The sequence below is a fragment of the Saccoglossus kowalevskii genome, chromosome 11, assembly GCF_978046115.1.
Source record: "Saccoglossus kowalevskii chromosome 11, keSacKowa6.1, whole genome shotgun sequence".
NCBI classification, from domain to species: Eukaryota; Metazoa; Hemichordata; class Enteropneusta; family Harrimaniidae; genus Saccoglossus; species Saccoglossus kowalevskii.
The window spans coordinates 15,554,014-15,580,391 of record NC_140651.1 but is presented as its reverse complement, the minus strand read 5'-3'; the positions used below and the strand labels follow the sequence as shown (position 1 = coordinate 15,580,391).

The following is a 26,378-nucleotide window of genomic DNA, read 5'->3' as shown; positions in this document are numbered from 1 at the left end:
TCTCTTCACATATTCTTTGCGCTATATTTTCGCTCGAATACGCGCATCAAATCAGCAACAACCTGGCGCATGTTATTTTTAGAACACGGCTATATTCAAATTAGCAGATTTAAAGAGATTACTTAGCTAGACCGATGAACAATAACTACTGACTTCTAACCGAACAATGACCCACTACTGATATGAGAAGCGTACAGTGCAATCAAATTACTCTTCCATGATAGTAATGTTTTAGAATCATTACTACAATTGACCGTGATACATTCAGTTGACAAACATCACATATAGTGCGTTAAACAAGTCATTTGTATACCCGTACTTCTCTGGAGATTAATGTAAATGGGGATTAAAATCTCGATTTAACGTTTGCTCTTTTTTCCTTTACGATTTGCGGTTTTATTTTTCAAATTAATGTTTCGTATAATCCTCCGAATGTCGAACATAGCAATACCCCGTGCGCCAAATGGTAGCTATTCAACTGGACATTACAAAAGTGGGGACAGCGTGTATTCCATAAGCTGGATGTATGGATTTAATTACATATACATGACCTGAGTATAATGATTGGTTAGAAATAGTATCAATTTTTTTTTTTAATTTAGATGCAGAGACAATACAGGATGATTTCATTGCCATTGCTAGTAACCTTGACTTTGGGACAGGTAACATTTCATTTATTTCCAAATTTCCATTTCATTTTTGCGTTTCACTTCAATTCCTCCTATAATACTACTATTAAGGGTATATAGTATTTGTAAAATCTGATCATTATTTTATTATTACAGGTTTTTGGCACTTCTGCTGTAGTTCATGACAAGACCATTGGTAAAAAAGCTTTTGTATTATTTGTCGTAATTATATATATATTTTTTTTTTGCAAACTTATTTTTGTAACTCACGGTTATATGAATACCTCGCTTCGTTTATCTATATTAATTTGTTTGATTCATCTGATAAATTTCGAAGAAAAATGTCGTTACTTTTACTCTTCATTCTAGTTCTTTATGGTGTTGGGAAAGATCACAAACTCTACACACGGAATAGTATTAGTAGTGTGTGGGAGGGTCCTGTCCCCAGAAGTTGTTGCGTAATATCCGTTACAGTCTTGAATAACGGCGAAATCTTAGGGGTGAGCAAGAAGCACGAGCTGTATACGAAGTCAACCTTGACATCTCTGTGGCGAGGACCAATTCATCACAGTGGGTTTGTCAAGGACGTCACCCAATTGACGGATGGCACAATTGTCGGTGTTGGAATGGACGGCGATTTATTGACACGCCCGGGGGTACATGGTCATTGGTCTAAACCTGTCTCTAACAGCTGCTGTGTTGTGTCCATATCCGTGCTACCAATGAACAGCATCGTCGGCGTTGGAACGAATGGTAATGTATACACAAGACCCGAAGTAGAAGGTTGGTGGACGGAGTTAGATAGTTCCCTGTCGGTCTCAGCAGTAGCCGCGTCAGTTGGCCGACATATGATTGTTGGTATCCATTCCTGCGGACTATGGACCAGGCAGTTATCCAGTACCTTCACTTGGGACGAAACTGCCAACAACAACGGCACATGTATCATTTCAGTGTCGTTTGCATAAACTTTCATTTGAAGCTTGGTATATTTGAATATAGATCTAATTACTTTGCTTGCAATTCACAGAAATATAGTAATGTATTAATAGTATATGATGGGCTTTGTGAGAGTTACTAGGAAAACGTGATACCAATATATAACTAACGCAACACGAAATAGTCAAGTTCAACTGAATATAGTAAATAGACAGACTATACTATACTATACTATACTATACTATACTATACTATACTATACTATACTATGGTCGGGTGAGGACGTGTTTTCACATCGCTCCGTGGTTTGTGCCACTTCCCCAGCTTTTTGGCGCGTATAGTACTTCAGCGTGTCAGTTTTTTACTACAAACACGTTGCATTTATCATTGGAGTGCTTTCTGTGAGTATTTTGTACTGTCATTTTCGGAATTTAACGTATTTTGGGTCGGTTTCATTTTGGGTGTGGCAAGGTGACACGTCATCGTTCACGCTCGGTGTACTTGACCAACTTGATCGCAATTATATTGCCTCTGTGAGCGCAGCGATTTTAAATCAACATTTCAACTATTGTACATATTTTCTTGTGAGTATTTACTTGGGTTTACTGGGGTGTTTTCTAGTATTTGGGGGGAGTTGTGTTTCAAGGTGTGGCAAGGTGAACGACGACCAAGATGGCGTCTGTTCAAAACAAGCCTTCGACCACACCCTTTTTAAAATTGACACGTAATCATGCAGTTCGCTGCGAAAATTGTGATGGCGTTTCTGTTCATTCATACGTGAAGGCAATGGCCGATTTAACTGGCGGTAGCAACATCGTCGCGGCCTCTCGTATGAACAGGTCTGTAGTTGTTTTTTTCTCTAATGTTACGTATATTGACATGGTGTGTGCGGCGGGTCTGGACATCGGTGATCAGCACATTGCTGTTGAACCATTGGTTCGTCCATCAACTAGGGTTGTTCTTTCCAATGTCCCTCCATTTATGCCCAATGATTGTATTATTCGTGCGCTTGCTTCACATGGCCGCGTTATGAGTAATATTCGTACCATTCCACTCGGTTGCAAACAGCCCTCATTAAAACATGTCCAGTCTTTTCGTAGACAAGTGTATGTCCATTTGAAAGATCCTAATATTAATGGTTTACTGCCAATTCAGTATGATGGAAAGGTTTATAATATTTATGTTTCAACAGATGATTTTCGTTGTTTTTTGTGCAAAGAACCCGGTCACACACGTACTAATTGTCCACAGTCTGGTGCTGTGCAAAACAGTGCAAACGAAACGTCAAAATTAAATATCAATGATTTAAACAAAGAATCTCACAATAATGGTAACAGTAATGATGTTAATGGACTGGTTTATGTATCTTCTGATAAAGAAAATGATAAAACTGTCAACAATCATATTGAAAATGATACAACTGTGCATAAAGAGGGATATGGTGATGATGAAATGGAAATTGAGAGCCAAACTAACAAAAGTAAAAAACGTGCTCGTTCCAAATCACCAATCAACAAAGAAAAACGGTGTGTTACAAATACAATACAAGGTGAATCTGAACGTAACAATGATTGCAGCGCTGACATTACTGTATTTAATGATACAACTGTTGAAGAGAGGGTACAAACCCCTCCTTCTCCCCCTCCACCTCCCCTTTATCTACCCGACCCATTGTTGAAACTGCGCCACCTCACGTATATGCTGAGGTAACTGTTACTAAACCGGTGGAAACGGTTTCTATGCATATTGTTAATAACGCTGGTGTTCATATATCATCAACGCCCCCGACAGAATCTAGTGGTGATTCTGTTAATTATTCGCCGTTCATGAACACCCCTTTTTCCTCTACAGATAACATGTCACAGGACCTATTTGTGACACCCCTTGCTTCGAGGGACGTACCAACTGAGGCCACAGGTGAAAACGAGTCTGATGATACGGACAATGAAGGGTCCGTCATTTCTGACATATCAAGCTGCGCTGACGGTGATATTCACCTTTCAAATGAGTCAATCAAAGAATTTTTGGTTTCCACTTTACACTCACGCCAGTTCATTGAACGATGTTTTGAATTTTGTCCCAATTTAAAAGTACTCCTGAAAAAGCTAACTAACTACAAGAATTCTCAAAAACAAAATTCGTCGCAAAAAATCCGTATTGGAAAGTTAATCAACAAAATTAAGAAACACATCAAGTCTACTGGGAAGCACCTTGCTGACTTTTAGATTCCTTGTTTTTTGTCTTTGTTACTACCTTACATTTATTGCCATGGCATCTTCCATATCTGGTGTTACACTCAATGTTAATGGATGTCGTGATGCTATGAAAAGGTACAATATTTTTGAATACTTAAAGAAAAAGCACCACTGCGACTTTTATTTTTTGCAGGAAACCCACTCTTTGCCTTCTGATGTAAATACTTGGCAAGTTGTGTGGAGAGGGAGGGGCGCTTTTTCCCATGGTTCAACAAATCACGCTGGGGTAGCTATTTTATTTGCACCAAACTCAGATTTTAATTTAATTTCTGTCACTGACATTATACCTGGTCATCTGCTGCACACCCATGTCAAAATTAGCAATAATGCTTTTCACCTGTTCAATGTTTACGCCCCCATTGATTGTAATGAACGTATTCAATGTTTTCAAGAGCTCAAACATCACTTAAACAAGTTGAATGATGACCCAGTGATTGTTGGAGGGGATTTTAATTGCACGATTGCACCTGATATTGATCGGAATGGCGGCAAAGAGCCGGACATGCGCACATCTCATTGTCTCAGCTCCGTTTTGCAACGTTTTAAACTTGTTGACGCTTGGCGACATCACCATGGCAACATCACTAACTACACATGGGGGCGTGGTAACACGCTGGTTCGCCTCGACCGGTTCTATATTAATAAGCACATGCGTAGCCACGTTCTAATGTTGAAATCAATAATGACGCTCGTGCCTTTACTGACCACTCGCTAGTATATATTAAATTTACTCAGGGTAACATCAAAAATAAAAATCCTGTTTGGTGTCTCAATACTGACGTTCTTAAAGAGGATCAATACATTGATACCATAACTGAATTCTGGGCTCGGTGGCAATTACAGCGTAACTCTTTTAGTAACTTACAATCATGGTGGGATATCGGAAAGCATAAAATAAAACTGATATCTCAAGACTACTGTCATTTTAAACAGCGCGAGCACAAACAGCAAAAACGGGTCTTGGAAAATGAAATTCATGAAATGGAACATCATAACATGAACAACACTCCATTCCCTGATATTTACCATGAGAAAAAATCCATTTTATCACGTCTTGTTCAACAAGAAAATAAAGGTATGGCCATTCGAGCGCGCCACAAATATCTGAATGAGAGTGACATCTCAAGTTCTTACTTTTTCAACATTGAAAAACAAAATGGTCACAAAAAAACCATCACTCGTATCAAACAACCTGATGGCACCATTACAGAAAATCCTAAAGTAATTAATCAAATTGTTCGCAATTTTTACCAATCACTTTACACACCTGATACTACAGATGAGCATGCGCAGAACACTATGCTCGAAGGTTTGCCTCAACTTAGTGAAACTGACCGCACTGACCTTGACAATGAGATTACTTTAGAAGAACTGAATAACACAGTAAAAGTTCTTGCTAGTGGACGCACTCCGGGAATCGATGGAATTCCGTATGAATTCTATCAAAAATTCTGGAGTCTCATTGGCAAGGATCTCTGTGAAGTTTTTGTCTCGTCTGTACGAGATGGGGTTCTGCCATTGTCCTGCACAAGAGCGGTCGTCACTTTGCTTCCCAAAAAAGGTGACTATACTAACTTAAAAAATTGGCGACCCGTTATTCTCTTGTGCAGTGACTATAAAGTTTTAACCAAAACTTTGGCACTTCGTCTTCGTTCTGTTATTGGATCCATTATTCACCCTGACCAGAGCTGCAGTATTCCAAATCGGCACATTAATGACAACATCAATGTACTTCGTGACTGTATTGACTATGCCAACACTGCGCACTTGCCTCTGGGTATTGTAGCTCTGGATCAGGAAAAAGCCTTTGATAGGATTCATCGTACGTATATGTTTAAAGCATTACAGGCGTTTGGTTTTGGTTGTAATTTTATCAACTACATAAATCTCATTTATTCTAATGCCCAATCCTTTATTCGCGTCAATAGCACCCTCACCTCACCAATAGTGTTTTCGCGTGGTATTCGCCAAGGTTGCTCTCTATCCACCCTTCTTTACGTTATTTCTATCGAGCCTCTTCTTGATAAAGTCAGGCGTGAGAAAGACATTAAAGGTTTTGAAATTCCTCAGAGTGATGGTCGCCACTGCAAACTCGCAGGATATGCTGACGATGTTGAGTTTTTTATCACTCGTAAGCAAGATTTCAACAAACTTGCTGAATGGCTACACATTTATGAGCGTGCTTCCAATTCAAAAGTAAATTTTCAAAAATCGGAAGGATTGTGGGTTGGAAGCTGGCGCAACAACAAAGATTTCCCTTTGGGTATTAAATGGAACAATACTGGTTTAAAACTTCTAGGGGTACACTTAGGCAATGAGAAAAGTTATACCAATAAAAACTGGGCAGAAGTTAAAGAAAAGATAAAACATAAAATCGAGTTTTGGTCCCATTTTGCCTCAGGCATGTCCTACAGAGGACGCGCTCTCGTCATTAATAACCTGTTATCCTCTCAGTTATTTTATCGCTTCTACAGTTTGTCTCCTCCTCATGAACTTGTCAACTCCATACAAACATCTCTTGTCAATTTTCTATGGCAAGGTAGACACTGGGTGCCAGCGGCAACACTGTACTTGCCCCTAGAAAAAGGTGGTCAGAATGTTACGCACCTGCGTTCACGAATTAACAGCATGCGTCTTGAATACATTCAACGATTTCTGTATTCTGGTTATGATCATTCCTGTTTTAAATTCACAGAGTATTTTTTTAATCAAGCTGGAGATTTACCTTATGGCAGTCATTTATTATGCACTACGCTCAATAGCTCGTTTCTTCGACTGCCGCCGTTTTACGTTGATTTGTTGCAATGCTGGAAGTCTCTGGAAAAAAGGCGCATCTTTAATGAAAACAATGTCACCGACATCCTTGCCGAACCACTTTTTAACAACCCTTATGTTTGCCACCCTGTACGTAATGAACCATTTCTTTTAAAACACTTTGCCGCCGCACACATTATTAGGATTAGTGATTTGTATGACTTCACCAGTAATTCTTGGCTTGCTAGCTCTTATTTTGTGAATAAAGTGAATATTTATTCCAATCGCATCCTTAATCTCAGTCTTCAAATCCTACATGACGCAATTCCTGCTAAATGGAAACAGACTATCAACACGCAGTTAAAATCTACCACAGATAATCGCCCACCTCCTACTCACCTCAGCTTTCAGCTGCATGTTTCAGATGATTTAAATTATCCACTGTATAAAATAGAGAGAGGTGGGATTTACAGATATCTTGTCAAGGTACTCAACATAATTCGTCATCCAGAAAAACTTGACACTGTGTGGCGTGACATTCTTAGTTTAACACCGGACGTTGCGCCTAATTTCAAAGGTTGCTACACCTCTCCTATCACAAAACACGAGGGAGATCTACAGTGGCGCATTATTCATGGTGCCTACACTACAGCGGGCTTTCTTGTTGGTGCCAATCTCGCCACTTCAGAAAATTGTCCACTTTGTGGCGATTTGGATTCTTTGCCGCATATTTTCCTGGAATGTCCGGTGATTGATGCCCTCTGTGGTAGTATCAAGCATTTGTCTACAAATCTTCTCAAGCCTGGTATCTCAGTTCCACATTGGTGGTTTGTTATTCTTCCTCCTCATCATTCGAGTAAATTTCTCTCTCGTCAGTGTGAGAGCATCTTTTTGTATATTATATCAACTGCCAAAATAGCAATTCATATCTCTCGTCGGAATAAGCGAGAGAAAAACCTGCTTGTGAATCCATTTGAAATATTCAAGAATCGAATTGTTGCCCGGATAAAGTCGGAGTACCAGTATTTCAAAATGATAAAACAACTGGAAAGGTTTGAACAAGTCTGGGCTACTAATGATACACTTTGTTCAGTAGAAAATGGAGTATTACAAATCCATGTCTGATTGCGTTTTCATATTTTATTTTTTCTGGTTTCCTTCACATGGTCATTTTGTTTCGTGTTTTCTTTATACGTTTCGGTTTTCCTTAGCATTTGGCAGGGGGGATCGTAACCTCTTGTAGTGAGAACCAGTGTGACTGGCCTGCCAACGGGATGCTAAGGTTGTTATAGTAAAAGTTATCAGTCACTTCCGTTAATGTAATTTAGTTTCATTATCCGTAAATTAAAAATCACTATACTATACTATACTATACTATACTATACTAGAATAGAATAGAATAGAATAGAATAGAATAGAATAGAATATGTAGATTATATAGTATTATATATATAATAACCCTTCCAGAGAGAATGATTATTGTTTCTTTATTCAATAAACGTTACTGCAAATGCTGTTATCATTTCTGTGATTCCCACAAAAGGGCTCACCATGAGCCCAATCGTTCTCGTACGGCATTTTTATCGGGACGACCCCCACCCGGTGCCACCGCCACTGTACAACCTGTAATAAAATGCATTTCACTCTCTATCAACCTACATAACGCGCACAATCATGGTTGAAAATATATTTTTGTTCATGCTGCCAATTTTTGAATTATACTGTATGTAATTTGTGATTCTTGACATTAATCACGCTAATTGATTGACATTAATCATGTTATGTTATGTTATTGAGATGTCATGCGATCAGAAAGTGTTAAATCTTTTGAGGTACAGAGTCGTACACACTCGCATCCCACGACAAATGTTTGTTTGTTTTTTTGTATTTTTTCACTAATTATTCAACATGCAACACTCAACTCTCCGGGTAAACTGTAAAAATACAAATTTTTTGAACGCACTGCTCAATTTTCAAGGCAGTACATGAATAATATGGTTTGTAAGCATAAATAAGCAGAACGTAACCAACCGGTTTTAATACAATATCTTTATGCCACCTATCTACCACCCATACCTCTATGAGGACCTGGTGTAGCAACAAGCTACACGCGTGTCTGCCAACTATCAGGTGACATTCGTTTGGGGGTAAACAAATTAAGTAATCCGTGTGCGACATCCGGAAAAATAACGGCGAGTTTGGCGCTGATGTTTATAAGTAGTAAGAGATAAATAACTTGAATGATAAATGACACAATATAGTATATTTAAACATTATAGTACCATGTTAATCAAGAATTCAACAGTCGCTGTATAACATTACTATAAACTGTATGCCCGGCTGCGATCTTTTCTGGGATATACACTCCAGTCCAAAATAAAATGTCGAGGTCATCTCATGCCGGGACATTTCATCGCGGAAAGGATTTTACATCCCAGAAGAGAGTCGGAATAAGAGGGCCACTGGCGGATCATGAAATTCGGTAAAGGGGCGCTCCTGTTGACGTGGGCTGGGTTTGTCAATTGATTTTCTCATTTTTTCTTGCGGGCTGAACGTGGCGCCTGGCGCGTGAGATATATAGATTTATATTTTGCAGAATTTATCATAATTTTAAAGGTCTTTGGCGAGCCATGTAAAATATTTTGCGCGAAATTCAAATGAAGGGAGCTATGCCTTTTTTTCAAATGGATATGTAATAACAGTCTTATAATATTTGTTTCGCAATACGTGAATGTATCTCAACTCAGACAACGCCGATTGGTGTAGATGTGAATTGGGGATTACGCCGGTAGGATGCGTGCCCCGGCAGACCTTGCTGGTTTACCCGAAGATTTCCGAACGCTCTAGCAGTTACCTGCATCGTGCGTTTATCTAATGTAATTCCATTGCCGAAATCGCGGAAATGAAGTCTGTGTGTTTTGACCTTTCGATCGTCGTCGTTTATGTTCAAAGCGGTCAATTTTGGGATGAGTTACGGCATTGTTCGTACTTTACTCTATACGATATTTAATTGAAAAATTACATAATGACCAAATTTATAGTAATATTTCTCATTATTTTTATTTTTCCCAGAATTTGTCGACCTTTTTCTATTAAGGAGAAGCCTACTCATAAATTAAAAAAAAAAAAAAGAATTTATTCATTTGGCAATAAATTGTACTTCAAGGCAATATAAGGTTATTTACCCAAAAAGAGTTATTTCATTGTACCATGAGACATTAGCTACATGATTGTACATAATTAACTAATGAACAATGACCAATTGTATGACTAATTTTGTCAAAACTGATGACTAAGCTTCTACCTTGAGATCAAATAGCGGTGTTGGCGTCGACAGTGTTCCTTTGTGTGGGCGCCTCGTAGTTTTTTTGTGGACAATGTTTGATAACTTTATATGCTCACGCAAATAAGCTATGAAGTAAATTAATATTCAGCAGGAACCTGATATGTTAATGGGGCATAAGTTTTAATTATCTAGATTCTCCTTTTTTGTATAACTACAGAAACATGTAGAATAAACATAGAAATAATTTGCACATGTTTTGTCGTATTTGTGGAGATTATTTGACCAAGAAAAAAACGAAAATGAACTACGGTCCCACTAATAGTACTCCCTGTGTACACCTCGCACTATCTCGCGTTATTTGATGAAACTATTACGTTATAGTCGCGTTGGTTCTATTGGCTGCTTATTGGATTAAAAAAAGGAAAAGTTGCATTGCTAGTCTGATCTATAGTAATCTGAGCTCTCCTATAACTTGTATGTTACAATTAAGGTAGGTAGACCGGTGTAAGCAAGATTTGTTAGTGATCAATTATAAATATTCATGATATAACAAGATGAATCATAGCATGAAATATCCCAAAAGCCAGTGATCAACATTAAATTCCAATCGAACCCAGCCTTTGTGGTTTCTTCTTAGCACAGTGAAACTTGGCCAGGGTTACTTACATCTTTGATATCATGTGAACTGTCATCGTCCGAATCGTATGGTTTCGCTAAAGCCGATGTGCAAATGTACATGGTATTTCCATTGGCTACCCAACTATTTTTATTTTGTAAACACATTTGCGTCTGCTATTTTTATCCGGGTCGAATCGTTAATCAACATTTTTGACATATTAGTTGTACATCACATGGAATACTACACGATTGAGAGAACTTAATGTATTTTGACCACCTGGAAACTGAGTTTTATTACCCTGAAGGGCTCTCGGAAGATTCGCTGCAGTAAAATCAGCGATTACGGAGCCTATGAAGCCGCAACCATCTACATCGAGTGGTTTCTGCTGGCGACGTTGCAGCGTTACGCAGTTCCAAATAAAGATTACCAACGCCAAATGAGCAACATTTTAACCGGTAACCAAAACTCATTCAACCCACGACCGGCAAGCAACATCACAAACAAAGTTGTAGTGTGCAGCTCAGCGGCGACCGCTGTCGACGAAATCATCCCGTCAGGTGAGTACCGCAGTTGCACGGCATGTTTGCCAATGCGCAATAAACTGTACATCATAGTCGTCCAGTTCAAGTTCTGGTTCTCTCGTGGCTCCAACTTAACGTCCATAAGTTATTTATTCGAACAGTGACTCAGATTAGACGTCTGATTATTTTATTTTCACACAAACAGTGACACGCGTTCTACACTAACACGCGTTGCTAGGGCGAAACACTATCTTGGAACATAATAATGGACAATTGTGTTTCCAGACCTAAATCAGCTAAATTCCATCCCGGTTTGTTGCACGTTCTTTCTTTAACATGATATAATCAAATATGGAACATATGTAATAATAACAGAACCCCACACACTCCCAGAGGCTTTCGTTACGTATGGAAGTTATTTTCACTCGAGATGCGGTGTATTCTGCTTCCCTCGTGAAAGTACGGCCGCAGGATACCCCGCATAACTCGTGAAAATAACTGCCATACGCAACTAAAGCCACGGGGAGGGTGTGGGGTTCTGTCATAGTATTGACAAAATTTAATTCAACGCTAGAGGGCGTTAATAGTGGTTCACTGAAGCACAAATGTTTACATAGATGGCGCTATTGTTTCCAGGGGAAAATGGACGTGACCTGTTTTGCATCAGAAATACTATAAAATATAGAGAGAGCTGTTTCATATGCAAAATAAATGCTCAAGACAATCAATAACGTTGAGGCCAATCTTTAAATTTTCATGTTAACCCAAGAACATTCTATGGCCCCTGAAATCCCTCGGCCACTTCATAATAAAACGCACTTTAAAAAGATACAATCTTCACAAAGCACGCGTCATAATGTAATTTATCAAAACAATGTATTACACACGTTTTTACGTTGCATGATTTTCACATCGAGCTCGATTCTTTGGTTGAACGCCGGCATTCATCATAAAGGATGCGATGCAGATTACCCTGTACAACGGGGCGGATCGAAGCAGTGTTGTCATTATGCTAGGAAGATAGTCACACAGTTTTGCCACGGTCACTAACAAGCAATCTGATTATTGAGGGAAATTGTACAATAGGTCGGGAGATATGACAGTAACATTCATTGTCGTATGGAAAAAAATTATAATGCTGAGTGGATATTACTCGCCCATTGAATGATACTGTCTCCCTAGAACATGGGCTGAACAAGTTGTTAGAAACTGATGTGTGTATTCAAACAAGCAAAGCAGTCAAAACATGAACTATAAACCGTTGTTATAACCACCCGTATATTAAATGAAATATAATTTTCAGCCGATCGCATGTACGTTTTTCGAGGCGACAATAAATCGTGGGATCCCGCGTACGATATTGAATGCATGTGTTCGTGAGCATGAATGAACGACATAAGTCAATACATCATTATTGGGATACAGTTAAATATATCGTTGTTGCACTATGATACAATGGTTAAATAGTACGTCACAATATTTGCGTACATAGTTTTGACGTCAGACAAATTTGCGTTGAGCCCTTTTCATTTATTGTTAAACTCAACTCGGTATCTTAGTAGTTTTCTTGTTAGATTCCGCCATCAGCCTCACACACCTTCTCTACTCGTCTTTTATTAATCTCTTTGCAATCCTAAGTTAATAACACGTTCGCAACTGGCGACGATTGCAGTAATCATCCCTTACCCCACAGTGCTAGTTTCACCAACAAATGAAATGGTTTATTCCGTCACATCGTGGTGAATTTGGATCAGTGGCAATCAGTAGCGAAATAGCGCTGGACCAATGCCAATTGTGTTTTAAAATGACAACTTCCCTGTGCTCGTCGACTCATTGTGTTTGCCTGGTTCTAATGTTACTATTATATTTCGTAATCGGTATGTTATGGACACATGTTGAAATTTCGCGACCAGCCTTGACGTCTCTGTCGCTGAATGCAGGTAAGTAACGATGGTATATTTGTAACAAGCGTGTGTTTAAGACGAAAAATTGTCATGCTCATTTACTAATTTAACGACTCAGCTAGCGTTAGTTACCGGCCGCACGTTTGGGTTCGAACTTTAATGAACGCTCGAGGTGCCGTACTTTACCAAGTAATACTGTAGCCTTATCGCGGGACATTAGTTCAATGACCTGTACAAATTTCACCAGATTAATGAACGTATCATAGTAAACTAATTGAGTAAAATTATCATGCATCCGCGGAGCAGGTCGACCTAGAAATCTTTGTTAAAAATCAAACGGTGTTGCCGCTCAAAAAAATAGTGAGGGGCAAGTTGTACTCTCCACAGACACACGTTCAGAAATATGCCGTTTTCTAATAAATAGGTAAAATAGTAAGCAGGATCTGTTTGAAACAGAGAAAGATGAATTACCTAGTAAACGAACATTGTTCAGAACAGGGAAACGTGTACTGTAACAAAAAATATAGAACATAGAAATGAGACAAAATATAGTATTAATATGAGGTACGGTACAGCAAGAGTGTGGAGGTCGATTCGACGGCGTACTGTCTGAGTGTATACTTTGCAGTATCCTCGTAATAACCTTATTATTATACATCTTTTCCTCCTTGTGTGGAGTCCGGTCAAACCCTTGTGGCAGCGATGTTTGTTTATATTATTAGAGGACGCTTACGCAATCATTCCATATTTGGAATTCGCATTTTCTAATATGGTAGGAAGGAAATACCCCGTAAAATACCGCAAAATTACGACATGCCGTAACTTATGGCGTTACGATTACAAATGTATATTAATAACGGGTTTGAGAACGCTTACCGGATTAAATTGTTTTATAGTAAAACCTGAAGGACCGATGAGTTTTACCAAAAATATTATTGTATACGGCAAGCGGCCAAATAACCTATGAGCGTTGGTTGAATTTCAACAAAGGCTATCGTGGTTGCTGCGTGGTATGTACGTAAATTATTTGGTGTAGTTAAACAATGGTTCGTCGACCAGATCAGTAAAACAGACTGAGAAAATAGCTCATATGTGGAGTCACCAATAACACTATTCCAGTTTTTAATGAACCACAGAGGTAGCTACAATATTAATTTACCCGCATGTTTAAATAATGAATGTCGAATATTTACACAATTGTGAAACATCTTTAGCAAATATATAAATCATGCACCGTCTATCAATAAACAATGCATTTTGATTGTTGTAGGTTTATGTGCTCGGAATAATACGTCATATTTTCTGACGCGGCAAAGTCAGGTCACACGTCACGTCATGTTTTGCATATTTATTGTACATGGTCAATTTGACGTGGATATTACATATTGCAATGCTGGGTATACCTTTAATCCCGAATTAGTATTAGGGAGCGACACCTATCGTCAGTCTTTATGCTGAAGGGCCTCAACAAAAGCTATGACTTACTGAACATTGAATATACAATGCCTTCCAGATAAGCAATATAAAATGGATTTAATATCAACTATAATCTCAATGAAAACTCACATATATATAACTTGGCTGAACCCATCAGTCATTAAACGTAATTATATATATATTCAGTTAATATTACTTCTCACGATTATAAAGCTTAATTTATGTAATGTATATTAAATTTATACTCACAGAAAAATGGCGAACAAACTATGACTTTAAGGAATATAACGAAGAACATGTGAAGCAGTTAAACGTAAGAAACAAGTTTACGTTAATAATGTTACCATCATACAAGACACTTACAGGGCGGCGGTCGTCGTGCCGCGTCCTGTTCGACATGGCACTCATAGCGACGTATACAACGCGTGTACATTGCTCATTTACATGAAATTCGAACACGCTCTGCGCGACGACCACCGCGCTTTAATAAATTTACTTCATTTTATGAAATAGATAATAATAGCTACACGTACAAGATTACCATGTATAGTAATACAATTAATGCTTTCTACATTCTCTTGATTTATCGATGAGATATGGTGTATTGTCTTTCCAGCAAACTTCAATTACAGTGGTATACAACAAGGTACCTAAATGTGGAAGCCGTGCACTTCGGTATGTTTTACAATGGCTTTCAAAACGCAACGGCTTTCAACTTCACAATTCAGTGATTACAAATCAGAAGCATATGTCATTGAAAAAACAGGTAATCAATATTAATGAAAACGCCGAAATTCCAACAAATTTACATGACAAAGGGACATTAAACAACATACAGACAAAACGTCTTTCATAATTGTGCAAAATATAGTTAAACAGCTTTTTTTTATGTATTTGTGAATTCAATTTGTTTTTCTTTTTTCAGGAAGAGCTTGTGAACTTGGTTTCCGCAATCGACCCTCCTTCAGTTTATCTTCGTCATTTTCATTACATTGATTTTATGAAGTAAGTTTAAACAACCAACCAAAATAACTGTTCACTAATACTGACATATAATAATGAAGTATATGGCGTTAAAACTAAAAATAAGGTTCTTAATCGTTATCATGTGATGCCCGTATGTCATACACGGTTTCGTATATCAATGTGTAAAATGATTCGCCGCATTCAACGTCCCATCTTAAATAGCAGATGATCAAGTATTAAATACATTAACATTAAAGTATTATTACAATAAATAGTTGCCCCATCTCACCTATATTTCGAATTACAGTCGAAAATTTCCACTGCTATTTGTTAATAAATATAGATGTATGTTCCAGGGCTTGCAAAAATAACTTGTGGACAATGTTACCAATGGACTGGCATACAGATAGTACGTGGAAAATAATGGCATGGAAACAAATAACATCGTAACACTAATTGATAACTAAGCTAAAATGTTCGGGCCTTTCGTTTTATAATTCAATTTAGGTTTGGCGTGAAACAACCGCTTTATATCAATATCATTCGTGATCCAATTGAAAGATTTGTATCTGGATACTATTATAGAAGATTTGGCGATGCAATACACAGCGATTATGTCAATAGAGCGTACCCGAATAAAAATGTGGTAAGTCCAGACATTCGAAGAATATGTATTCAACTCGTGTATATCTGTCGTAACACATATAACTCACTACGTGTTAAGTTATTCTCGAAGTCAATTTCAACAATTCCAATGACGCTTTTAGCCAAGATATAATTAATGTTGTGGTGTTTCAGCAGACAGTAGATGAGTGTGTTTTGTCAAATTATTCGGAATGCAGTCAACGTGGTCTTATGTACATTGTACCGTATTTCTGTGGACAGGACCCGCGATGTAGGTGAGTCGAGATATCAGAATATGTAACCAATAAGCACAATTATAATATCAGGGACAATTGACACATATTCTATAAATAATTATATAAAATCAGTAAGAAAACGACATATGAACCTCGAGACATTCAGACAAAATAGACAAGAAACGGCATCCCATATTTAAAGGGCGGTGGTCGTCGCGCAGTGCGTGTTCCAAATTTATGTAAACAAACAATGTATATTACACGGGTTATGTACGTCGCCATGGGTTTGAAACGACGACCACCGCACAATCCAATAATTTATGTTGGAAACTAGTGATATCATCATTTCAACATTGTTACTAATGTGTTTGTATACACTCATAATATCTACTAACCAATATTAACAGTGTATATCATATAGGTGTACGTGGTATATTCCATCAGCTGATACATTTCTATTCGGGAATACGCCATACTGTGATTAACGCAGATATAACTCCCTTAACGTCTTCATTCATGTTATATCATCAGAACACCGTCCAATTGGTCCCTCGAGCAGGCACTGAACAACCTAGACCAACATTATTTAGTGGTCGGATTCACCGAAAAACTCACAGAGACATTAGTGGTACTAGAACGATTATTACCAGATATATTTGGAGGGGCACTTGAAGCCCTTAACCGCACATGTAAGTATAGTATATATACTAATTGATAATTTCTACTTCATATGAAATAAATCAATCAACACCTTCAAATAGTCAATAGTTGTATATCCATGACAAACCATATTTAAACATTATTTTGTATTTGTAATCATTGTTTAACTTTTTGCATTCAGCAGCATCTATAGCAAAGACAGTGACCTACGGAAAGATTTCGCCATCGGACCACGTGCGCGACATCATGAGGTCTCGAATGGAGAACGAATATGAATTCTATAATGCGGCATTACGAAAGTTCACTCAGATGAGCTTGATGATGAGTTCCACAACGGCCAGTCGGTAGTTAGTGACCACGTGTTTACAGGGGTTTATGTCATGTTTACTTTGTTTGAAAGAGTCACGAACATATTACAAGCAAAAAAGAAAAAGTAAAATAAGCAATTAGCTTTTACTCGCCATGATATTGAGGATATACAGATCGCTCAAATGTTGTAAAAATAAAACTCAATATTCACATTGTTGTATATTAAATTTTATGGAATAAAACTAATAATGTGAAATGTTATTTCTGCGACAATCGGGTACATTGTACAGTACTACAAATGAACATAATCTATAATAATAGCACAATGCATGTCGTAAGATGTACAACTTTTGCATATACAATTATGTTTTTTTTTGTATTCTTACGTTTTTTTCGGAGTTTTACATCTTGGGCATTTCGCATTCATTGTTTTTTTAGTTTATAGTTATAAATAAATATGACATTCACTTGTGTATTTATTTAAACATGTTTGTTTGCCATTTCAAATCAACGGTACCAAAGTTGACTTGACAATATAAGTTGTGATTTTAGTGGTAAAATGGGCAATGGATGTTATTTGCACTTCAGCTAAACGTATATGGACGTGGAATTAGAACACGTTTGCAAGGCCGAACACATTACCCAAATACACTAAAAAAAACATCTTGATTTAATGTCCCCATGGTTTATGTTGCAAGAGGAAACAAAACTGATTAATAAAGTTATCAATGTCGTCGTATAATTACAAAATGCAATGACAGCTCCCATCCCTATAACAATATTTTCTTTTGAAATGGACACCACAATTCGGTCAATTGAAACCAACACGAAAATAGTCGTATGATTTGAAAGATTAACGTTCATGTGCAATATAAATAAAATCATCGTCATTATCATTCCAAGAACAGTGAATGTAAATGTGAGTGTTGTCAGATATATATATCAGGTATGATATACTAATCAGCGTGAAACTTGGCGGTATACAATGTAGTCTGTCGAACGCCAGCAGCACCTCAAATGTTAGAGAGTTACAGATATACTGCTATGTTGACTATGTTGCTCAGGGACTAGATTACTGAGAGACGCCGGTGAACCAAAATTTGAATGACAAGTCGGTGATAATGATAGCCAAGGGGCCGGGGAAAACATTTCAAAAACACATTTTTTATCAAAGGGAAGGTTCTCGAGGTAAATACGGATAACTTTTTCGGCAGGTTTGAATATTTCCTATAGTGCATGTTGATAAAAACGGAATATTTTTATTGGTTTCATCAAGATCTCAATCTACATTATTTAAATATGTTAAAAAAATCAAAGTTGTCCACATTGTATTGTAAAAATAAGCATCCAGCGTAATTTCGCTCAGTAGGCTATTGGTCACCCTTGGTCTTTAAGCGCCTTCTACGGCAGTTGTATTATATGGGAAATTCCCAGATCCGCCGCTGCATAAGCTACTTCGCTATGAGCTAAACTCAATTCACACTAAGCAATTGCGTGACTTCAATGATCGAATTGCAACATTGATGTTGTATAGGAACATATATTAGTATGTAGCTCTTCCAGTATTCATGCAAAGTGGCAACATGTGTGTTAGACGTGCGATCACATGTAGACGTCATTTCCGGATAATAGACGGATACGAAAACAAAAGAGTACGTAACTGTGGCTAAAAATGACTGCAGTGGTGAATTTAATGTGTTTATGCGTTGGATGGATGAAGTCTTATCTTGAATGATCACAACACGTTACGTAAACACTTAGAATGTAGCAAAACATCTGTGAGTAGGTTCTATTTACTATAACTACTTTAGTACCTGGTAAAAACTGCATTGTGTTGTTGAGAAAGTGTTTTGTAAAATATGAGCATTGTCAGCCATCGTCGTTTGATTGGTGGGCGAGTGATATAATGACTATAAGAATATCGAAATGGGACATCAATTCTCAACTTGCAAAGTTTCGGACAAAGTAACGTGATCGCCAGTCTAAGTTGAGGGTTGGCAAGGGTAATTTCGTAAGCTGTACTCAATTGTTTTTATTTTCGTAATAAGGTAATTTAAATAAACAAAAAACGTAAATTCGTAGACATGGAAAAAGTGTAAAATGTAATCAGCTATTTTATTCGTCCGTAAAGCATTTTCCACAATAAATGTCGTAATTCGTACGCAATTTTCAATTATGATACAAATTATCAAATATTTTACAAAATGTAATTAGGAATTTGCTTTATCTGTAAAGTGTAAAACCCATTTTTTACTGTAAATGGAAATTTTCTTTTTTATTTCCTGTAAAAACGTAAATGCATTTTGTTATTCCTGTAACCTGTACCAGCTATTCCCCTTGCCCCCTGAGTTGTTTATCAAACTTAGGCGTTCATTTATTAAACTTAGTTCACAGTTGGAAAGTACGTGGCACCGATCGACCAATGGGGGCGCGCTGTATTATAATCTAAAAATAAAAGACGCGATTCTTTAATCATTTTAACTAAAGATACCTAGAGAATTCCACTCTTTCGTACGTTTGGTTTCTTCTTCTGTAGTCGGCTTGTGAAGTTTTACTGAGAAAAAAACATGTGCCTAATTAGATTATTTTATTAGTATGACTGATATACACGCTTACGCACTTTCTCCATATTGTAAACACAGTGTGTTGACAGTAAGACAAAGCAAATGTCCCGTCTCATATAGTTGCTGGTTGTGTGAAACCTGTTTATTTTTGTTTCACCAACTAAATTGGTCCCCCATGTATGATACCTTTTGTCATCTAGGTACCTAATCGCGAATCTATTTCCCATCTTGTAGCACAACTTACCATGTTCACAAACCAATGTATAAGAGCGCCGTAAACTGCGGTTCAGATATATTAGGGCACACTCAACTGCGCGGGTGAGTTTACATAACAGCTATACAGAATATAATTTCATTGATTTTTAATCAATAACTCTACCGTTAACGATTTTACACTTAAACATCAAGGTTGGATGTTTGCCCTCGTAGCCAAGTTAGAATGGACAGTATATGCATAATATAAAATACTTAATAATGTATGTAATAGAATAACTGTAATTATACATTTTCAGCATGGCCGCTAGTTCGCGCATACGTTAAATCCGTTTACCTATACAAGAACTTGTTTATTCAGTGGAGAGTCGTGTTTCAAATATTGTATCAGTTGGCAAAACTGTATCAATCACTCACGATTCCGTGGTTTAACATACGTCCCCACACACATCATTCAACTATAGCCTCCAAAACTCATCAATAAAAAACAAGCTACCCTACCCTGTATTTAGATTGGATAGCGATATGATCCGATTGAAAGCATAGCCCATATGTGATCGTCCCCTGAACCGTGTGTGCGCAAATAAAACAATTCTATTGTTAATAAACAAGATAATTGCAGATGTCATCTGCTGCCGTCCATTACACTGCAGAGGTACCTCTCTTTGAAAAACGATTCGAAATTCACAAGCAACCCCTCTTTTTTTTAAATTCTGTATTTTTTTAAATTCTTACATATTTTAAAATGGCTAGATGTTATCCATGCTCGGGGAGAAACGCATTATTTTGCTGCTGCTTGCTGATAGGCTACGTCATATTCTGTGTGTTTAGAAAAGAAGGATTCTTAGTTCACAACAGGGAGGCGTCTCGACAAACCAGTATAGGTAAGAAATATGTATTATAATTCTATCAACTACGGTACATGAATATAATTAATATCACTGTTATACCGCATAATGTGTTACACACACGTAGCAATGCCGTCATTTCGTCGTGGTTACAGTGGGCGGTTTTACTCAAACTTAAATATAAATGATGATACATTATACATGTCTCAAAAATGATTTTGAAGTTACTTTTGTTTTACACATAAGCAGAAGTCTCTATGTCTGCTAATCTATAGTCTGGACTGGATGTGTTCATTACGAAATAAAACTGACTCTCAGAATGCTATAATGTTATTGCGAGAATACCTGAAAGTATGCACGAAGACAGTACAGCTGGAGTATCGACCGACGCGCGGCGGAGGTCGATGCGGAGCGTACTGTTTGAGTGCATACTTTGAGATATTCTCGTAATAACCTTATTATTATACATCATTTCCTTCCAAGGATACACCATGGGAATGCCGAAATTCAAAACGTTTAGAACAGAGTCCGGTCAAATTCTGGTGGCAGCCATGTTTTTTTTATTATTAGAGGATGCTTACGCGCGTAATCATTCCATATTTGGAATTCGCATTTCCTAATATGGTAGGATGAAATACCCCGTAAAATACCGCAAAATTACGGCACGCTGTAACTTATGGTGTTACGATGACAGATGTATAATATTATACGTTATGTCTAGCCGCACATCAAATTAACCTAGTTTATGTTACGTGTATTCTGTATTGCATCGAAATGAGAAACGTTCGTGGTATTAAAATAAAAATGTAATAGCAGTACAGAGAAAACAATCGAACAACCAAGAAGAGTAAATTGGCAAACTTTCAATGTTTTTTATTTGTATTTTTGTTTTGTTTATATGTATGATGTGATGTATATGAAGACGTCACTTTAACTGTGTGTCGTTTATGTTCTCAGCAGATTTGAACTCAACCAAACTTCATGTTGGTGAGCGAAACATCGACGATACACGCCTAGTAAATGTAAGTGTAGTGATACTGGCAGTCCATTATTATATTGTTTTTCATACTATAAAAACTCGTCTTATCAATATGAAGTACGAATGTTTGCACACAATTATATAATACATCATGTATAAGGGAAAATACTAGTATTCAAATGTCAAGGTCATACCCGCTCGAAATCTGATGTCCGTGAATGATGATGTCCGGCTTACCGGTTTCAGTGTCACGTGATAATTTCGTCTGAGCACATCAGACAGTCTCGTTCCTAACACGTTGATCGGGTTTGAATTGAAAATGTGTAAAGGTTTCATTTGCTCGGTACGTACATTTGTGTGTTTGGACGGTGACCGGGCACTAATCGAAATCGAACGAAGCTACAAGTTATCGAAGTAATAGGACAGGCAAAACCTGCAATTTGTCTAGTCCGTTCATCAAAAAAAAAATACAAATTGTTGACGCTGTCAAAGCAATAAGGCAATACATGATAATACTATATGTGCTAATAACTGGGTTTTTTCTAGGGCTCCATGGGTCGTATTTTTTACAACAGAGTTCCCAAATGTGGAAGTCGGACGGTGATTACACTACTGAAACTTTTATCTCGTCGAAATGGCTTTAACTTCTACACATCGTCAATACATAACAAAACACAAATATCTTTAAAAGATCAGGTACTGTGTACTTTCTAAAAATAATTTTAATATGTCGAATTTATGCCGGGAGTCTGAGCATGTTCAACTTATTACGTCACGCACGTATCTGTCACGTGACTCCTAGTTCTCCGAGTCGGTGGCGGAAGAGGCTAGAGTGCCATTGTTTTTAGCCGATTTCCGAAAAATGGCTTTTTCGAATTTGATCGGATAAACGCCATTTTCTAGACAGTTCATACTATGATATATCACCTGGTGTCTTTAAAATGGGGGTCGTCGTTGTTGTACCTGAATCAATTTATTTATTTATTTATTTATTTATTTATTTATTTATTTATTTATTTATTTATTTATTTATTTATTTATTTATTTATTTATTTATTTATTTATTTATTTATTTATTTATTTATTTATTTATTTATTTATTTATTTATTTATTTATTTATTTATTTATTTATTTATTTATTTATTTATTTATTTATTTATTTATTTATTTATTATAGATGCAGTTAGTAAAATACATCTCATCCTTGAATACCACATTTATTTATGAACGCCATATTCATTACATCGACTTTGAAAAGTAAGTTTGAGATTCGGTCTGCGCATCTCCATCTAGTCAGCTTTCATTACATGATACTTGGTGTCCTCTTTTGGGATGGTTACTGTGGATTTGTGAGTTGAGCGTTTTATATAGTGACGAGATTTATTGATGTGGTCGTGAAGTTGTAATCCCGTGTTTCATTGTTGTATTTTCGTAACGTGCCTGCAAGTATACTTCTTTAATTCATTTGTTTTGTTGTTTTCCACTGCTAGTGTGCAGTCGCGTTGACCATGATATACTTGGCTTTACATGTATATAGGAACATAAGGCGATTTGCGCAAGTCTATAAAGTCACGTGTAGGCTGTGTTCATTGCACGCTATTTGAGCAGCTACCATGGCTTATTGGGCTGCCACGGTCGTTAGTTTGAATCCCGTGTTACGTATATATGTTTGTTATGTACCTCTAATTATTTTTTTTTTAAATTATCAACTACGATGTTGCTAGAGATAATATAACTATCCACAAATGACACGTAACTCCTTTTTTCTCAGGTTTGATGCAATACAGCCAGTTTATATTAACATTATCCGTGACCCAATAGATCGTTTCGTTTCCAATTATTATTTTAGACGATTTGGTGATGCACAACATCCCCAGTACATAAATCATTCTATATCTGACAGATACTTGGTGAGTTGAAATAAACTATATTCTTTCAAAAAACACACATGACTGCACGATTTATATATAGGCGTGATGTATTGTTATTGTATTTCAGACAAAATGATTTTTAAAACTATAATAACATGTGTTTGATTATAAATTATTTCTACTAGTTACACCCATGTTGGAATATGTGAATTCAAGACGGACATTTAGCTTGTTCCGTCCTCGCACTGGAAATATGTCATACTTTAACAAATCTTAGACGTACATGGGCACCGAGATCTCGAGAGAGCGAGAGCGCCACGAGACTTATATTTGTCCTCTAATTGTGTTCAATTTTTCTTGTCACTGTTTCCTGTCCCTATGTACTGATAGCATTGAGTCGCGATGGCTAACCATAAACCTAGCTTCTAACAAGTCTCGCCGATCTCTTGTTCTCAACGAGATCTCGGCGGCCATTTTGTGTCAAAGTTTATTTGTCAATGAACACGATGACAAGTAAACGCGCTGATAGTACTATTTCAATTGAATGTTTGTCTATTCTAGACTCTGGATGAGTGTGTTCTATATAACAAATCTGAATGTAGTGAACACCGGCTTTTCTACGTAGTACCGTATTTCTGTGGTCAGGATCCACGGTGCAGGTAAGTTCTAGCTCCAAAAAAATGCGCGAACTTTAACTCTACCTGCACAAATTAAAGTTTACAATTAAGGTTAAGTTAGGATGAATTTCACAGTGGATATTTTGTTTTGAGATTTTTTCCAGAAAAAAATGTTTCGATTTGTCAAAACTATGCCCGGATATTATGCTTTCTGACTTCAAACGTATTGCGATCAAAGAGACGTCAGAAAAGTAAAATGTTAGATGCAATCATAGCGGAAACAAATAGTCTCTGCGAATTTTCGTAATTATCATACGTATTGTTTTAGTTTTAACAAGGTATTTAAAAATCGATTGGCCCGCAATTACACAAACTCCGGACACCGCCCCACCACACAACACCATGCTCCGCAAAGAGTTAAAAGATTGATCGAGATAAAATAAGCTATATAAATTTGGAAATATCATATCTTTGTTTTCGTTGACAATTTTTTGTTTTAAATATACTTAATCAACAACCGCTGGTTTATTACTCAAAACTCCAAAAATGTGATTACCCCGAATTTACCAGGGATTCTATTTCAGGAAACCAACAGAATGGTCTTTGGAAAGGGCTCTCTTTAATTTAGACAAGCATTATTTACTGGTTGGATTTCTGGAAAAACTCGAAGAAACATTACAGGCATTGGAATTATTACTCCCCGACATATTTCATGGCGCCGTTGGTCTTTTGAACAAACCAGGTACGTTTGCAGTGCCATATCTTTACATGTGTGAATTCAATTGAGGAATATGTAAATTACGGTATTGTGTCTGCTGTCATTACATAGTTCCTTCGTCAACAAAAACATCAGAAATACTGCAACTATACACAATCTAATGCACAACCAAGCCTCCATACATTTAATAAATCGAGATTTTTGGGGGGAAACATGTAAACATATATGTAAAGTATTTTAACATCCTTCAACATCCGGGCACAATATTCGTTGACAGTGAATCGCCGAGCACAAACTTGCTCGCTCACACATGGGTGTGTTGTTTACTGTTGTCCGGGAGTACAATGAAGCAATCGATACGCGTGTATGTTTTCTGTCGAAACGCTGACAACTCGTGACTAGGTGCTTACTTAATGTATTATTTTATACATATTTTCTTCTTTAGCAATGGAAACGAAAAGAGAAAAAACTGTGTCGTATAAGAAAACACTACCGTCTGATAACGTTAGACAGATATTGAGGTCGAGAATGGGTTTGGAATATGCGTTTTATGAGGCCGCATTACGGAAATTCAACGACATTATGACATTTTGATTACCTTTTTTATTTAAATTAATTTAGTTTTTTTTGCAATTGTATATGTATTTCATACGTGAGTAAGTACCTCATTTAATTATCCGAATAATTAATATTGATATTTAATAATTACCTGACTATACAAAAACAAAATCAGCGACCGCATTGTAGCTGGTGATCGCATGCTTTAATGAGAGACAAGCCATTGCGTTATTGGGCACAATTCCCTACTGCAAACTTTATAAGAACAGTTTGTCTGAAAATGTCCTCAGTGTGTTGAAGAGGGGTGGAGTTATTTTAAGCAATCGAAGTCGTATAGCAGATGTGGCCCGGTTTTAAGAGGTCAATTTCGACAGAAAATAGAGAATAATTTTATGACAGGGAAATTATGTTGAATTTGCCTAGTACTTCAAAATAAATTAGCAACCGGTGTATAAGTAGCTAGCAGCATTGGACAACGGGGAAATTATTCAGGCTATGCCCCTCATAATCCTACACTAACGCCAGCTAGTGGAAATATTGAAATATATCAGCCACCCTCATGCAAACATTTGCCTATATTTGTTGAGCGTATTGTTCGTTTTGTATATCAAATTTGTAGAACTGGCCAGAAGTCCCCGATTTGCATGGTGTTGGACATATTAAAAGAAAAAGATTATGCTTGAAGATTAAACGGTGACGTACAGTGTATGTCGGAGACCAGATTGACATTATTAATATTGCCATTATATCATCGATTCTAACAGATTCCCAGTACCAATGTTTCTGTGTAAAAAATAATACTGGAAATTCGGCATGTAATCTGGTGGGAACAGGGCGTAAAATAAACTAAATCTTGATAATATATATTCATTT

The 26,378-nt window shown here is 37.0% G+C and overlaps 3 protein-coding genes across 5 annotated transcripts; all 3 read left to right on the top strand.

Moving 5' to 3' along the window:
• Positions 1-272: 272 nt before the first annotated feature.
• LOC146736227 (uncharacterized) lies at positions 273-1,680 on the top strand. The gene is made up of 4 exons (XM_085505435.1): positions 273-287; positions 603-662; positions 786-825; positions 999-1,680. Exons 2-4 carry the CDS (start codon positions 603-605, stop codon positions 1,592-1,594), a joined length of 696 nt encoding a protein of 231 aa, XP_085361561.1. The 5' UTR covers positions 273-287; the 3' UTR covers positions 1,595-1,680.
• An 11,093-nt stretch (positions 1,681-12,773) lies between these two features.
• On the top strand, positions 12,774-17,621 carry LOC144354869 (uronyl 2-sulfotransferase-like). 3 transcript variants are annotated; one of them, XM_085505433.1, is made up of 8 exons: positions 12,774-12,940; positions 14,593-14,654; positions 14,958-15,107; positions 15,267-15,346; positions 15,815-15,953; positions 16,109-16,206; positions 16,699-16,856; positions 17,012-17,621. In XM_085505433.1, the coding sequence occupies exons 1-8, from the start codon at positions 12,805-12,807 to the stop codon at positions 17,173-17,175; spliced, it is 987 nt and encodes a 328-aa protein (XP_085361559.1). In that variant the 5' UTR covers positions 12,774-12,804; the 3' UTR covers positions 17,176-17,621. The 3 variants fall into 3 exon arrangements, with proteins under 3 accessions (XP_085361559.1, XP_085361558.1, XP_085361560.1); XM_085505432.1 differs by having other exon boundaries at positions 17,009-17,621; XM_085505434.1 differs by lacking the exon at positions 12,774-12,940 and adding an exon at positions 13,959-14,042 and having other exon boundaries at positions 17,009-17,621.
• A 3,037-nt stretch (positions 17,622-20,658) lies between these two features.
• Positions 20,659-26,333, top strand: LOC144354870 (uronyl 2-sulfotransferase-like). The gene is made up of 8 exons (XM_078010416.2): positions 20,659-20,797; positions 21,722-21,783; positions 22,287-22,436; positions 22,919-22,998; positions 23,513-23,651; positions 24,174-24,271; positions 24,814-24,971; positions 25,393-26,333. Exons 1-8 carry the CDS (start codon positions 20,659-20,661, stop codon positions 25,539-25,541), a joined length of 975 nt encoding a protein of 324 aa, XP_077866542.1. The 3' UTR covers positions 25,542-26,333.
• The last annotated feature ends 45 nt before the right edge of the window (positions 26,334-26,378 follow it).